The sequence below is a fragment of the Montipora foliosa genome, chromosome 4 (assembly GCF_036669935.1).
Source record: "Montipora foliosa isolate CH-2021 chromosome 4, ASM3666993v2, whole genome shotgun sequence".
In the NCBI taxonomy this organism is placed as follows: Eukaryota; Metazoa; Cnidaria; class Anthozoa; order Scleractinia; family Acroporidae; genus Montipora; species Montipora foliosa.
Genome location: NC_090872.1, coordinates 27322004 through 27339503, shown reverse-complemented (window position 1 = coordinate 27339503; position 17500 = coordinate 27322004). Strand labels below are relative to the sequence as shown.

Here is a 17500-nt window from a genome sequence, read left to right as displayed (position 1 = left end):
TCTCAAGGCAAGCGCCCTAACCACTGGGCCACACTGCCATAATAATAATAATAATAATAATAATAATAATAATAATAATAATAATAATAATAATGATGATGATGATGATGATGATGATGATGATGATGATAATAATAAGTTGCAAACTAAAGTGAAAAAAATATTGAGCATATACAGATATATGTTATTCACCGGCTGGGAGGTCCTTTAGGGAAAAACTGTGCCCTAGGTCTTGAGTACGGCCCAAGGCCGCAGGCCGAGGGACGTATTCAAGGCCTAGGGCCCAGTTTTTCCCTATACGGACCGACCTAAGCCGGTGAAAAAACGTATTTATTTTATCTGCTATTTTTTTTCTGAAAATGAACCAAGACAAACTGGTTTGCAAAAAGTCTTTCTACGCGCTCTAAGTCGCACTGTCAGAGTTGAAATTAACTTATGACTGAAAAAAGCGCTCCGTTCGCAAAACTCAGAGAAAAAGGATAGATTAACGATAAAACAGAACTTCAAATATCTCTTGGTGCAATAAATATAAAAACAAACTGTCATATTTCATAGCAGGCACAGAGAAACGAGCTAAACAAATACTGATATTTGAAAAATTCGTACAAACAGGAGAATAATGCTCTGCGTATAAAAATTCTTTGTCTTTAAACGAAAGTTCTTAAAACAGGAGAAAAAATTTTTGGCGAAAAATATTCAAACACATGTCTCCGCCCTCATATCGGATTAATTGAGCTCTCATATCTTATTATTCGAGCTCTCTGCAGTTAGTCGTTTTAGTTAAACAGCATGCCAACAGTTCACGAAAAACAACAACGCGAAAAACCACAGCGTCGCGACCTGTTTGAATCCGCATATTCTTACATGAAGCAATATAAAACGAGATTAGAAAATAGAATTCCAAAGAAAATTACGGATGTCAACCGAAAAACCAAGTTTAGAAAACTGCTCTGCAGTGTAAGTTGTTTTAAGTTTAACGACATGTTAACAGTTCAAGACTGAAAACCAACAACTCGAAAACAGCAAACCAGCAAAGCGGTGTCTGCAAAATCATGTGAATACTCGCCTTTTTAAAGAATAACCAGGCCTTTTATTCCATTGCTGATGTTTTCCTTCTCTTTGCAACGGTTAGTAAGCGAAAATTTCCATTTTAAGAGGTAAAATCTAAAGTTTCGTCGCGCCGTAGTGAAAACGCTTTCAATTAACCCACAGGCCCCCCAGGCTCACAACGCGATTTTGCAATGCATATCTATTATGTAGTAAGAGAGTTTAAAGGTGAAAAGAGTTAAAAATTAACTTAAGTTGAAAAACAGAACGTCTTTCTCTCGTAATAAGCTTTCCCTACATCAAATTTGTTCTTCACTTTTGTTTTATGTCGATTCATTAGCCATTGCTGAAAGAGTGAAATCAATCATCGTTTATACACTCTCAAGCGAAGTTCATACTGACTCTCAAACGAGTACTAATGAATCGACACAAAACAAAAGTAAACAAAATATTTGAGGTAGCGAAAGTTTATTGCGAGAGAAAGACGTTCAGTTTTCCACTTAACTTAATTTTTAACTCTTTTCACCATTAAAAAATCTCTTGCTACATATTAGTTATGCATTGCAAAATCGCGTTGTAAGCTTGGGGCGCCTGTGATTAGCCCGCAACAGTTTCAGTACGGAACAGATTTCGGACAGTGGTCCGTATCGTAAAAAGCTGGACCGGCTACGAGCGCGCGATTAGCCAATCAGATTCAAGGATTTAGGAGATGCTTCAGAAAAAAAAATATATATATATATATATATAATTTTTTTTTGTTTTTTTTTTTTTTTCTTCTACCAATATTTATTTATGGAAGTGCCAAAGAGCATGATAAGAAAAAAGGTAAGGAGGACAAGCAAACTTTGGCCGAATTAAGTTCAGTTCATCCCCACTCTGATCGCCGTTCGCAAGCAAAATGTCAGTTAGTGCAAACCAGTGTGTATAGTGTGTACAGACGCCCTCGGTCAAGATTCTCCCATACAGACCTCCTTCTTGGCTAATAAGAGCTAATTGTAGCGGTATATATACTTTCGAGTGGTATACCGTGGAATATCCCACGAGTCACTTGTATTTTCTTGGTATACACACAAGCCTTTGGGTGAGTATGTATACGCCCACCCCCCTCCCCCCAAGAAAAAAAAAAACAAGTGACTCGTGGGATATTTGACGGTATACCACGAGAAAGGGTTGCATAACTATTTTATACCATGCCATAGAAAATACAGTGGTCAGCAAGGCACGATGGGAAGGTTGGGTGTGATACCATTAATTTGCACTGATCGATGGGAAGCTTCGGTGAAATACTGACGAAAATACAACGGCTTTCCTGCATTCTGATTGGCTGTATTTTCTACGGCATGCTTTAAAAAGGTATATAACACATTAAGTGCATAGTGTAGTGCCCTGGGCACGAGGTTGCAGAGTGTCCAAAAGTCATCGTCAAAAACTAGATATCTTCTTTTCAAAGTTAACATGCAATAGAAATCATTGCGTTCATTTGATGCTCATGAAGGGCTTCTGATAAAGCAATTATTCGTACAGCCACAAACCATTATTCTCAACTGAATTTATCATAGACCAGCAAATGCCCAATTAAAAGGTCCGCAACCCATTATAATATTAATTATTAAATTCTCGTCCGTGGATATTGCGTTTGTAACTTTCTGATTGGTTCATTCAATCTTGGTTATCAGCTCGTATACTGTATTCCCTAATTTGGAAACTGATTGCATCGGGTTTGCCAAGCTGGAAACTGATTGACCTTAATTTCCTAGTGACCCAGCGTTCATAATTTAATGAAAATTAAAGCATTATCATTCCATTCGTGCTTGTTGGATATGAGATAGGTTATATAGCCAACTCGGCGCTACGCGCCTCTTTAGCTATAATGGAACAATTGTTAAATATATTTTACCTTAAATTCTCTCACGTGGCATGTCATGTTTTCAGAAGTTATGAAACCAGTACCTAGGACTTTAACCTTTCTGCACGGTCGGGTTTGCCGATACATAAACCACTTCCTTGCAGGCTATTGGAGAAGTAAATGATGGACATATTAACATTGATTCATTGATACATTTCCATTCAGGTTCACTTTGACTTGCATCAGAATAATAATACATTTTTTTAAATACTGAGTTCAAACAAAATAATGTTTACTTTGTGTCAGGAGTTCCTTTTCTTCAAGGAGAAAACCATTACATGGTTTGCAACACAAGAATACCGACCCTTGTGAGGACGAAAACATTAAACTCCTTCTTTGGTTGCCCCTGATGTCACGGCGGCCATGTTGCATGGTGGAAAAGCACTTTGGGAATTTGACTCTATTAGTATGCAAATCGTGATGTCACCACCGTTCTATAGTTTTGCCACCAACATGGCCGTCTTATCACGTGAGTGCAATCAAAGAATGTTTATTTTTTCGCTAGCACTGCGAGAAGGCAAAGGATCACGACATTTTAAATCCACTGTGTAATCCCACTTCAGTTTTGACTCGGCCGCTTTGATGAAGAACTCAGCCCTAGCGCATAGCTACTGGGGGAACAATAAATCGCCGGTTTCACACCATTTTCTAGCTACTGTTACCTCAAAATCGTCGGTATTTCGTAAATGTACGCCGAACAATCGTCTGCCGTGAATTCATTATCGCACAAACAAGAGCCGTTTACACATTTTCCTTTAAATGAGCAGTCGTTGGGGCAAATTGATTCCACAATTTCCTCCACCAAAGTAGATTCAGCTGAATCGACTGCATCCGCGTGATCACTACTCGAATTTATGGCTCTTGACAGATTTAAAGCCGCCAAGTTTTCACATTGGTCTATTAATGCAGTGACACCTCCACTTGCATAGGAGTAGTCTCCCGTGTACTAATAACAGAAAAAAAGGCATTTAAAGCAGCCAAATTTTCACATTGGCCCATAAATCAAAGAAACTTCCAGTCCGTCGTTCAGTCAAACCAGTCAATCACTCGTTTGTTGCTAATGCAGCTCCTGAGTCAATGGTTTTGGGTTGTGTTTGTGGAGCTGTTGTTGTTTTTTTTTTCTTTTGTTAGATGGGTTTTACGAATAAGGAGCGACTTTTTAAGACATTTGCCGGTAAAAAACGGCGATAAAATATTTATTAATAACGCTGATATTGAGAAAGTTTATAAAGTAAAAAAAAAAACAGGACGTTTAGACGTTCAACTATCGTCATATGAGAGTTGGTAAGAATGTTCAATACTAGATAAAAACAATAGTTGATTACAAACGGATTAAAGTGTTAAGAATGTTCCTTTAACAACGAGTTTTGCACGGATGCAATCAGACTGGGTGTTTAAGCTTGGATTCCGCGCTTTTATGAAGAGCATCTCATACAAAAGGCAGTCAAACTTTTTTGGCATTTTGGTAGAATATGGAATTGGCTCTCTTTGAGGAAACCTATGTCCTTATGGGCTTATAATAATAATACTAATAATAATAATAATAATAATAATAATAATAATAATAATAATAATAATAATAAATATACAGGATAACCCCTTCAGGGTAATAAGCACTAGTACCAAAGGGGGACCTGTTATTAAAATACTTAAGTAAAAATACAGAAAGTCTAAAAGGTGAAAAACACTAAGAAAACTGTTACATGGCCCATATCAATAAAAGGAGAAGTACATCTATGTGAAATCATCTAATTGCGGAAAAAGTTTTTAGTGTCCCTTGAGAATTCAATGAAAGATTCCTTTGATTTAATATGACGAGGAAGACCGTTAAATTCCATCGCGCCTGTAAAGTAAAAAGATCTCTTGGCGACCTCAAGGTTGACTTTCGGAAAATAAATGTCATTACAGCGTCCAGTCGTAAATGTGTGTACAGAAGTATTTAAATTAAAATAATTATTCGGATAAGGTGGAACTGAACCATCAAGGCATTTTCTAGTTAGAAAGACAATATGAAGTTTTCGTCTATTAAACAAGGGTACTAGACCCAAAGTAGCATCAGCTCTTTAGTATCGAGACAGGCTCTGCGTGTAAAAAAATTATAAGGATTTGTATGGGAATCCCGATAACAAACACTCAAAAAGATATTTACACGGAAACGTTCTCAATACAAAAGCCGTACTTTATTGTCCTGGTGACTTTCTCGCTTTCTGCGCTGTTATATGCCTGATTTAAGGTGATTTAAAGGGAAAGTACGGTCTAGAAAAAGTTTCTCTAAATGACTAAAACTTTTCCTCGGAAAAATAAATTGCCTCGAGTGACTTGGAGAGCGCCATCTTGGATATGACGTGTTATGACGTAGCAATACTCAACAAACGTGTTCGACCACAGGTAACCCAGGCTCACTTTGTGTGCCATATAGGTAAATATAGAGAACATATGAGGCGAAGTTTAGGTCTAGAAATTTGCAAGAAAATGGAAATAAAAATCGATGAAACTTACCATGTGGTGGGCTGTTGTTGTCTTAATACGAACACGAAGTTTCGGGAAAAATGGTCCCCGTTCACCTTCCTTCATAGTATAGTGACAAGGTAGGAGACTGAAGCCAGCGTCGGGACACCGATCGACCCAAAACAGGCACGATATTTTTCGTGAAAATCGAATCCAGTCGCTAAATGAACACGCCAGGCTCGTGGAACATGAATTTCTCTAAACCATGAATCCACTGAAGCATCTCCAGGTAGCAACGCGAAGTCACCAGACTCCGTAAAACTAGTAAGTTAACCTGCTAAAATGGCGGCCAGAAAGCGTTGTCCTCGCGAAGTGTCCAATTCAAAATGGCACTGAACTCGGGACGCCTGGTGACGAGGGGAATATATGTCCCCCTGGAGGGAGGGGAGTCCCAGATTGCTCAGTGAGTTTTGTTTTTAGCAATTTGGGACTCCCCTCCCTCCAGAACTCATTATACTCGTCACCAGGCGTCCAGCAAGTTCTTCGTTCCCCGATCACTTTCTCAATGTTGTGTGACCTTTCTGCTCCAAAAAATTCAAATGTAAGATGAACTTTAGTAAACAGTCTTGTGGTTCAATAGGTAGTGGGCCAAGTAGGGCATAAATATGACAGAAACTCAAGTCACTAAATACTTGCAGATCCTCTGATCAATCAAACTGGGAGGCAAAAATCAGCCACAAGACAAAAACCTTGAACATGCGACACAGAAATATTCGACTAGCGTACCTTCTTTTCTTTTTCACTTTCTTACTTGTGCGACAACCGTCTTTGATGCTTCAGCAAACGTATTTGTTCGGTTTCACACGAGGAAGCGTTTAGAATAAGACGACGAAACCTTCAGATGTTGCTCAGCACAAATAGCAAGGCTTTTTCACAGTACCAACTACCGCTGTTGGGTTGTGTTTTGATCCACTCAAGTACGCTTTCGAAACTAGACACATGTCTAGACTTGAGAAAAATCCGAAGCTTCCACCGGACAATGAAAATTTTAAGAAAAGTTGGCCAGCGAAATAAACGTGGATGGATTTCTCAAACCTGAAAACCTGACTGATATGTTGTCTGTTCGGATCTGTCGATTTTACCAAGGAGGACTTCAAACGGGATCTTTGGGTATATATGAATCTTGGTCTTAGTGACATTAGCTTCATACTGAAATTTCAGTCAACCAGTTCCGAATATCATTATATTAGAGCGAGAAAACTGAATCAAGCACGTGCACCATATAGACGACTTTCACTGTTACATGAGGAAGAATGCGCTCCTCCAGGCAGAAATATAAACTTTACTTGAAATGTAGTTAAATTTTGTTAGCTTTAAAAAACTACTGAAACAATTTACTCTCACCATTCAATTGAAATATAAAAATCGATCGTTTGTTTTTGAAGTTTTCGCACGGGTCTCGTAGAAAGCCACGGAACACGGATTAAACTTGATAGACCTAATCGGCTAACTCAATGTTGTACCCAATTCAAACCCTTTGGGAATAGAACGTTTTGTTTCAGGTATTTCCATATTATTTAAATATGAATGCTACATTATCATGCAAATACAATACACAAAGAATCTTAATCTCGGGAGATTTGAATTGGGTACAACATTGAGCAATGAGGGCGGGATAGCACTGAAAACTCTCTTTAGCTTTGTAAAACTCCAGCAGACAACTTACATGTAAACACTGTTTAACGACCTCGAGGTACATCTGTTCTGATGGTGGAACCAATATCAATACAATTTACCCTCTTGATTAAGATTCAAGTCTACGAAGTATCGCTCTCCTCGCCCGTGTTTTCTATGTTTACATCTAGAACATCTAGTCATCCGAAGAAATCCTTAACTATTGCTACGTCATAGCCTCGTTTGCATACACAAAAACAAAGATGGCGGATTTCAATAGACCATTTTAAAGTTGTACCTAAGTTACCTGGCCTAAGAATGAAAGCGAGGCTGCTGGTGACCCTGTTTTGATACAAGCCTTCATGCTTTTGTAATGTTAGCATTACAACAACACAATTTACATGATAAAAGCAGTGGGGGCTGTATCAATGCAAGGTCACCGGAAGCCTCGCAGCCATAGGCTAGGTCGCTGCGCAAACAACTGTAAAATGGCCTATTTAAAATTGCCTATTTTGAAACATTACTGTTGGCTATTTAAACACATTAAGCCAAAATGAGTGGTCAAGTATGATAATGCATGTAAAGAACTTTCGATTCAGAGAAACTTTTTCTAGGCCGCACTTTCCCTTTAAACGACTTCTCAACTTCCCGGATTGTCACTCGTACATAAATGAAGGACAGGCTGGAAAGCAATTTCTAGCTTACTTCACATCCCGCCGATAAAATCACACTTATCCGGCATCAGTCACGCTCAAACTCCGGCGATGGCCACATGGAAAATTTACTTCGATATGAGCAAGTTTCAAGGCCCAGCGAATATTTATTGCTGAGAAAAACACAGGCAGCCCAAGCTCAGTGTACAATTTATAGACTTTGAATGGGAAAATTAACTTTGAGCCAATTTAAAACACTTGGCCAATGAGAGTGCAGAATGTAATATGATCGCCATCAAGCTATAACGGCCGTAGCCACACATCTAGCCGAGCGCATGGGAAGATTATAGAAAGGCAAACAGTACATGTATTTGGAATTTATCCACCAGAAAATTTATCTCGCCTTAAGGCTGTGGTATTTTTACGTCGATTCGGAACGTCGCTTTGTGATGCGAGAGCAAATTGTGAGACGAGATCGCTGCGAGTCACCAGCCTTTCTTCTCTTTATGAGGGGAAATGACAACTAACGACATCGTAAAAATTCGTAAGCCACAAACCCGTCTAAAACGGACACAGTTTGCCCTCCAATTGCACAGAAAATACCAGAAAATACGAGGGCAACTGTACGTAGACGTAAGTGAAGTTTATTTCTACATTTACAGCTTATTTTAGCGTTTATAAGCTCAAAGTAAATTTACACATACAGAGTCTATAAATCGTACACCGAGCTTGGGCTGCCTGTGAGGAAAAGCGAAAAAAATATTCAAATATTTAAAATCCTTCGAGCCTCGCTTACAACGAATTTGGACATGGCTGGTCAACCGTTCACTGATTTGCTCTCACTTTATCGAGGCTCAAGTGAACGGTTGACCAGCCGTGTCCAAATTCGTTGTAAGCGAGCCTTGAAGGTTTTGAATATTTGAATATTCATCGCTGTTTCTCAAAAATGGATACTCGCTGGAACTTAAACGTTGGTCAAAGAGAAGTAAATTTATCCGTGCGGCTATCTCCAGAGTTTGAGCGTGACTCATGCCGGATAAGTATGATTTTATCGGCGAGATATGAGGTAAGCTAGAAATTACTTTCCAGCCTTTCCTTTATTTACCGTATGTACGAGTGGCAACCCGGGAAGCTGAGAAAATCAGGCAAATAACAGCCAGAAAGCGAGAACGTCACCAGAACAATAAAGTACGGCTTTTGCATTGAGAACTTTTGAGTGTTGAGAACGTTTTTTGAGTGCTTGTTATCGGGATTCCCGTACAAATCCTTATAATGTTGACCTTCCAAGCCTGGGCCGCCTATGTCGATACCAGAATTTGGAAAAAGTAACTTTGCAGCTCTATGCTGTAAACTCTCGAGTACATTAGAGTTAACTTTACCGCACCCGTGCCAGGCCACATCACAGTAGTCAAAATTAGGTAAAATCATCGCTTTGTAAAAGCATTCAGCAGCAGCCATGGGAATAGAAATTTTCAAACTCCTAAAAACACCTAATTTCCTCTAGACCTTATTGACCACGTTCTCAATATGGTTGTTAAAACTCAAGTGTTGATCAATCACGACATTTGCTCGTTGCTAATTTCCCTTTCGTAAACTAGCGATGCCATTTTTGACGATTGATGCCATTCTTATTAACCAAGCATTTTTATTCGGTTAGCTTTCAATAAATTATTAAGGTTAGCTTTATTTAAATACTTGTTTCGGTGGAGTAAAGATTCAGGGCATATGCTCTGTATCCATGGAGCCGAGTTCGATAACGTTTGGTGAAGTTTTTCGATTTTTTTTCTAATTTTTTCGAAGGTTTTTTCTCAATTTTTTTTTTAATTCTAAGTGACATACGCTGCTAATCTAGTCCTATATTAAGTATTTGTTCTCATCCAAATGGCATCGCTTCTTTAGGAAGAAAAAAATTGCACCACGATATTTGAAAGACTCATATTTTGTCAAAGAAGATCCATATATTGCAGGATAAGCTTATACTATCCTCCCGCTTAAGCCGTTGGTGTGAGCCATAAATTACATACTCATGATCAGTCTTGCTGATACTCAGAAAAAGCTTATTTTCTTGCATCCAAGAAGAAATACGGTTGATATCATTGTTAAGGCTTGCTTCTAACTCAATAGCAGTTTTAGCGGCAAAAAACAACACTATATTCGTCTGCATAAGGCAAAACTTGTGAGAAGCAGATGCAGGAGGGCATGACTGTCGTTTACGTGTAACAAAAAGAACAGGGGCCCCAAAATTTACCTTTGAGGGATGCCAGAAGCTATTTCCAGGGGCGAGGAGAGAGCTTTGTCAAAGGTGACAGCTGCCTCAGTGGAGAAATTCTTCCGGAAGCCAGATTGCCAGTACGACAAGAGATTGTTAGCGTTTTGTTAACTAAACAATTGATGATATACACTTTCTCGGCGATTTTGGAAATTACTGGGAGGATAGAAATGGGACGATAGTTATCGATAGTGCGATTTGCATAGATGTCATAATCTTGATAACAGGAAGCGAAGTGGCAGAAGAAATCCGCTAGCGTGTAAGATGGCGTTTGTCGGCAACTTTCCCTCTCATCGAAAGCTTGGGAGGGGAAAAATAATTTAGCTCTCTGCCAACAGCTAGTCGTAAGGCGAATGAAGAATTTAGTAAATGCCCAAGAACCAGATAAATCCCTAAGATGTGTGCGGAGCGCACGAACACGTGTCTTACCGCCGCCATGTCCTCTGTGGTATTTCGCAAAATATTTTCCAATCGCCGAATGGTTATTTCGACAATACTTGATGATGACTTTAGTTGAACTTCGAAACGTGTTCGTTTTTTAACTTTTTCATTTTCTTAATAGATGAATTTTCCCTTTAAATTACGAAAACTACAAGTACGTGTTTCCCGTTCTTTGCCATTCTGATCATCTAAGGTTCTAGTAAGGAAACATGAATTTTTATAAATTTTGTTATGACAGATGAATAACTACGATCAGCTATGCGATGAATAATCTCTTATCCAGAACCACACCAAAATCTGAAACAAGAATTAAGCTTTTACTCACCACGATATCATCCGAGCACACACTTACTAACGTTCGAACATTTACTCCAACCTTGGCACAAAGTTTGCCAATTTTAGCGTCTGATATTCTTTCTTTACAATACTGGACTGAATCTTCTTTTAAAACTTGTTTAGCTGGCTCTCTTCTACGACGGACACGTAAGGGAGGGGTCTGTTTGAATAATTCTATATCTTCTTCTGTTAGATCATCAGAGAAGTGGATATTTCGTTTATCTCGATCGCATAGAAACATGGGTGATAGTTTTTTCTTCTTGATCGTCGGAAATGCATGCTCAAAGGCATTTTCGCATCGGCCTTTCTTTCCATTTTCCACACACTGACACGCTACGGAATATTTCACTTCATAGTCATCCACAGGACGTGGAAGAATATCAAAGTAGCTTTGACCAGGTGGCAATCTGTTTGAAATAAAAGGTAATATTTCTTGACGAACTTACAGTGTCAACTGTACTCATTTAGCTCTAGGGAACTGATTGGGGACACTGCAGATATCAAATGAAATCAACTCATAGCAAATCGTAGGTTAGTTTTTGAGGAGTAAACCGGAGTACCCCGAGAAAACCTCTCGGAGCAGAAACAGGTATTCGTGTAGGGCTGTCTGATTTTCACGACATTATAACGTCGGAAATCTCGATTCGCGCACTACAAATTTGACCGTAAAATCAATGACGCGACATGCTTAATGCAAACAAGTCAAGTCACAGACGCCGGTCTCGACCCAGTTTCACCTCGCATATGCTTAAGCTCCCTAATATATTAACCGTAACGCTTGATCCTTTAATGTTGTAGTGCGAAACACGGCTGTATTCCCTCAGTTTTCCCGATTCACGCTCTGTTTTCGGGTCAATTCATGGATCAAGCGAAACCCCTTCCAGATCCCGTAGGAATGTTGGACAAGGTTTCCAATATGGAGAATTAAATTAGTCAAAGCATACAGCAGAGAAGAAGCTACCTGCAGACTCAATCCTTACATTAGTTTTCACCAAATAGACGCAATACCTAAGATTTTTGCCGTAAGTAACAGGGTCTTGTCCTTTAGGGTGTAGACACAGGCCAGATTCCTTAGTTGCATCTTTAGCTCTTGGTGTATAGACATAAACGTTCATTCCCCAACTATACCTTTGTACTACGACCTTCGCCCCTGAAGGTAATAACACCTGAGGGAAGATATAATAAGTATGATAGTGTTCAGAATGGCAGAAATAGAATAAAAGAAATGGCGACAGGATTGGATTGCAGTAACGACAAAGTAGCACTACCCCTGTTATTCCCTGAAAGTCTAGAACGGCAGGTCTTTTTATCAAAAGTCAATCAGTTTCTGCCCTTGTATGAATGATTCGTTGAAAGTATAGGACTATTCTGCGGCCTTGACTGTAATTCGTTAAGAAGATTGGAAACTAAGTGCTTGCATTGTTTTACATTCTGTTCTGCATCGCTTGTAAAAAATGGTCAAACCGCGTACCTCGTATTTGGCATTCTGTACACCTTGCTGCAACTTCGTAATGAAGATTCCTGGGGACAAACATTTTTTACTTCTTATTTTGACAAACATCGGCGTTGTTGAAGCCCTTTCCATGCGATCGTTGCAGCCGTTGAACTCTATGACATCGTTATGATCCCTCACCACTGCTCCGCAGTTGCAGGTTACAGATCCTCCACACCTCCATTGCCTTGTTTGAACCTTTTTTCAATAAAAAGTGATTCTTAAAGGAATATGCTCGACCAATACAAAACAACAAAGAAATCACGAGAAGTAGAACTAGAGGATACTTCTAAGTGTTTTCGTTATTCTAATGTGATCATGAATTATTTGAGCTTTCGCTTTAATATAATGACTCTGACAAGGCCCAGAATTTTTCGCTCCCCCTGTGTTGGTCATTTCCATTACAAGGACTAATGCTCAGAATAATTCCATGGGAATAAAGATAGTTTTTAAAATTACACTCTAATCGATATCTCTGAAGTATGAGCCTGAGTGCTACACTGCCAGCTTGGGAATAAACTTAACGTCCCTCCAATTACAGGTAGTACACTGACTAAACTATAGGAAATTTTTTAGCTAGCTAATCATGCATATATTTCAAGGCGTAAAAAAGGTCTCAGTTTAGTCTTGCACTAACATTAGTCAAGAAGTGATCTATATTCCATTTGGATGTAATAATTTAGGAGATACGGCTCGCAAAATGAACGTAAATTTCTACCGCACTTGGAATGGCCATTTTTTTTCCACTCCATTTTCGGTCCATCCTGGATAACTATGAAACATCAGCATCATTCCGTAGGTGGATTGAGAGGGAAGGTGAGGAAAAAGGAAACAAGAAAGGAAGGCCTAACACAAACTCATTGGCAGAACGTTTTTCATGAGAACTGGAAACAACGGAAATGAATGTGCGATACATACGCCAGACATGTATGTGACGTATTCTCAAGCTGAGTTTATCAGGGATCATAGCTTGTATCTCTTTGAACCAGTAATATAAGTTAAAGAAAGTTCTAGAATGACCTCGAAGCTCACGAACGAATAGAACATGATAAGAAGCTTTGTCGGACCATAAAAACAAAAAGCACGTTGGCACTTTCAAACAGTTAATCATCACCATAACGGGTATGATCGGTAATCATTTGTCTCACCTCAAAGTACCTTTCCGAGTTCTTGTACAAGATGAAATCGCCACGCCCCATAAAATCGTAATATCTATAGAGACCAGAAAAAATGGTGGATGTGTTGTGGTTGAATTTTGTTCTTGGTTTGAACCGGTTCATTTTTTTTTTCAAACCAGTTTAATTTTTTTCCTTTTTTTAGGGTGTAGTTAAAAAACGGGGGCTTGTGTTTTTACGGGGTCTAAAAAAGAATTAGACATCTCCCTTTTACTCATCTACCCCTCCTTGATCCTCCTACCCCACCCTTCTTTCACACATCTATCCCCCCTTACGCCCACCCCCTCTACACAACACTACTCAAAGACATTTCCTATTCCTCAAGACCTTTCTGTATACTCACCAGAACTTGATCTTGAACTCCCTACCTCTGGATCTGCTGCCTACTCCTTGATCCACTTGACCACGTTTAATTTATACACAAATGTGCAATACGACACCAAAGACATATGGCAGAGTCACGCCAACGCTTTTTCCAAATAAAGTTGATTTCTACAGAGATATAGAGAAATTAAAAGGCCACCTAAAGACAAACGACTCACAGAAAAAAAAGATTATTTAGAAGATGATTTTTACAACAAGACCAGACATTTCTTGAAAGAAAGAACAGAGAAGCAACGTCCCTTTTCAGGACATAAAGATCGATCTAAGTCGAAACAATTGACAAAAGGGAACAATAGATGATAACTCAAAGAAAATGGGTTTAAAGCATCGGCAAACTCTTCACAGGAAACAACAAGAAAGTAGTTCCAAAACGGGAACTATTTCAAGTCTTTCCCAAGCACACAGTCGAATTTCTCACAACGAACAGCAAATTACGGAAAGTGGCTTCAAGAAATTATGCAGAAATCAGCCAGAAAGTTGTCAACACATCCGTCCATGCACAGAAAATGCCCAACAACCAATGGAAGCTCCACATTCCCCTCTTTGATGGAGAGGACTTGATGTAAAATACCACCCTTGTACCCCAACATGCTTTTAGGACAAATAACTGAGATCGAAAATCATTATGCTGGAGTGGTGACCAAGTTTTGAGAAGTCCAATGACTTATTTCTCCTACGACATTAAACCTGTGCAGTAGTGCTATTCTTACTTCCGATTATTTCAAAGAAATTTCCTTTACATTCAGCTTGTAAACAGTGCCATTCTGCAAAATGAGTAATTTCCTTTCAAGATAAATTGTAGTTTATTAATATTGTAACAGTCACTGTACCAATAATACCATTGTTACGTTTAATGGTAATGTAGTTACTTACTGAGAGACAAATCTTAATTTATAAATCTTGTATTATACAAGTTATATTGCCAAAGGAATGAGCAAAGAATATATCACTGTTTTTCATTATGAAAAGTAGTCCTACGCGTGAAAGACAGAAAAGGGGTTAGCTCTGACGAAGCGCTAACACTCGAAGCTTTCAAATTTCTTTACGGTGATCAATTTACTATATCAACTCAGTTCATAAACTCTTTTTTTATTTCACTTCCCCACTGACACAGCACCCCAGCTTCTTTACAAACTAATCCCTTTTATCCTACATGTGAAAGAATGCTTTACTTCCACCAACCATGAACCGATATTCTCAACCCAAAAACCAAGACAACGGTTGTTTTAGACTAAACACTGCAAATAACTGATTTCTCCAATCACTACAATGAGTGCCAATCCCTTATCTGGAATGCAGTGTCTGACACTCGCGGACGCCAGACTAACCCTAACTCGCTGTAAAAGCTAACCGTTTTAAGATGGGTGCTTAGACGCAAATACTTCTTCTCAGCGCTATTTGAAATGGGTGCCTTGGAGACTTCAATACTGTTTATCAGCGCTATTTGTAGGCGGTATCCAGTTGTCATACACTTCCTGAAATGCTAGCCGGTTTAAATAATTGCGTATACCTAATTGAGAGCTCAACTCTAAATTACTAAAATGCAGGCAGTGTCCTTAACCTAACATGCAAGCTAACTAACAAGCTAACACTAAAAATTATTGTTCACCAAAAATTATTGTTCACATGCAATAAATAATAATTTTATTGTCTTTGATGTCATCAGAGACAAGATTCCATCATAATAATCTTAATTATTTAAAATGATTTCCCTAGTTTATTTTATACATACACACATAAAAGTAATTACTGAAAGATATCCAAATATGTTAAAATGGGCAGTGTTCTGAAAAATTTAAACCCGTTTCAAAAATTTAAACTGGTTTGAAAAAAAAAAAGAACTTTTCAAACCAAAAAAAAAATTAAACCACAACATGCAGAGGCACCTCCTCGCTTTCAATTACGTTTGGAAAACAAACAGCGTGCCATTCACGATGATAGTCCCCTTTTCCTAGAGGATTTAAGCGATGAAATATTGGCATGAAAATAAATCAAAATCGATATAAATTACCAACCTTCCAAAGGTATTATCTTGAAATGTTGAATAATGTGGATCTCCCTGTGATGAGCACTGTTGTATTTTTGTTTTTTGTCTAATGTTTACCTGAGAATTTTAATGGTAAATAATTAGTCTCCATGAAATCACTATAGATCATGATCAATTTACATTAATTAGGCGATAGGAATGTACTGGGTCATAATTAAAGCATTCGCTTCTATTTGCAGCTTACATCTTCAGGGAGCCTGGGAATAATATCATCGAGATTACCTGGCACTTGTCTGGAAATCGTTGACCAACTTTTGCTTTTCTTATACATACAATATTATGTTACCAGCAAAGAGAAACAGGAAGAGAGACCCACACAAAGGAAGCACACTACTTTTGAAGAAAAGGGGTAGATAAACTTAATTATTAACGAAAAGATAATGAAGAGATGTCTTTGTCCATGATATGTGGGGCATACTTAGAATTTCTTTTGCTGCTTTTAGTAATATCCTCAAATGTTGAAGCAAATGCTTCGTTATTTTATAGTTGTAGTGCGCTTAGCTATCAAGCTTGGCACTTCACAGACACTTCACCTTAATAACCTTATGACAAGTTTCGAATGAGGCATGACTTGGTTACAATTCTTAAGTGAGAGGAAGAAGCCAGTTTATTTCTGTTTTCAAATTAAAGAGTGTTAAGAGGTGAATTTCCCGACCACTAAAGGCGAATCCCATTACGTGATAGAACCTAGAAAACAAAAAGAAAAACGAGAGTCATTACCCAGATTGTCGGAAGACCAACATTTTTGCGCCAGAAAAGGCTGTTTTGTTTCATAATATATGGAATGATAGGTTTAAGCCCCTCAGACACTTCTTGCCCTTGTTGCCCACAAACAGCCTTTATTTTTATCTTGACTTCATTAATTCCTTCTTGAAGCTTGAGATTACAGCCTTCCAAAATGTTGACCTCCTTTGGTGTTCTGAAACTTAACTCAGGAAGACCGCGGTTGGTTTTGCGGACAGGTATTGTTGGCGTAATAGTGATTATGTGATTCTTTGTGTCACAAGCCTCTAAATTTAGTGCAGTAGGATACACCTAAGAACACAATAAAATCAGTTCAATCAGTCTTTAAGTACGAAGTCCTTATTAACCATTGTTTGTTCACAACTGGCATAAGGAGATCTAGACGTCTTTCAATTAAGTGAATGAGAGTTTCAATTTGATTAACTGAGTTGAAATACCCAAATTAGTTTGTGTGTCGGTATATTTTTATACATCAACAAAAACTACCGATATTATTGTATCGTTTCCTCTCCAAAATTGGTAATAAAAGGAGTAAGAGTATAAAATGAAGTGAAATGAGCAAGCAAGTAAACTCGTTTTTTCTTTTTTTTTTTTTTTTGATAATTCAAATTTTTAAAAAGTGAACTACAGATATCAGATTTCCAGCATTTTCATTGGCTCGCCGGACACAGCCTATCACTGCATATACCTGCTGTACCTAATATGGTCAAGGAATCCGTCAGCACTAAAGCGAAACAATGGCGGCTGGCGAAAATCGCTTCGCAACGGAGTTAAATGAAAAAGAAGTCCTTGAACTGTTACAAAACGCAACACCAGAGAGCACAAAGATTAAACATAAAGAATGGCATGAAATTATTTCAAGGTAGCAATTTGAAAGCTTTGTT

At 38.4% G+C, this 17500-nt stretch overlaps 1 protein-coding gene across 1 annotated transcript in view; it reads right to left on the bottom strand.

Annotated features, from left to right (window-relative positions):
• The window catches only part of LOC138000488 (uncharacterized), a 93603-nt gene that overhangs the window by 57902 nt on the left and 18201 nt on the right, over positions 1-17500 (bottom strand). The window contains 9 exon segments of the mRNA XM_068846943.1: positions 2945-3036; positions 3039-3058; positions 3616-3899; positions 10764-11181; positions 11783-11940; positions 12246-12464; positions 13415-13478; positions 15841-15929; positions 16593-16907. Of these exon segments, the coding sequence (XP_068703044.1) occupies positions 2945-3036; positions 3039-3058; positions 3616-3899; positions 10764-11181; positions 11783-11940; positions 12246-12464; positions 13415-13478; positions 15841-15929; positions 16593-16907 (1659 nt within the window).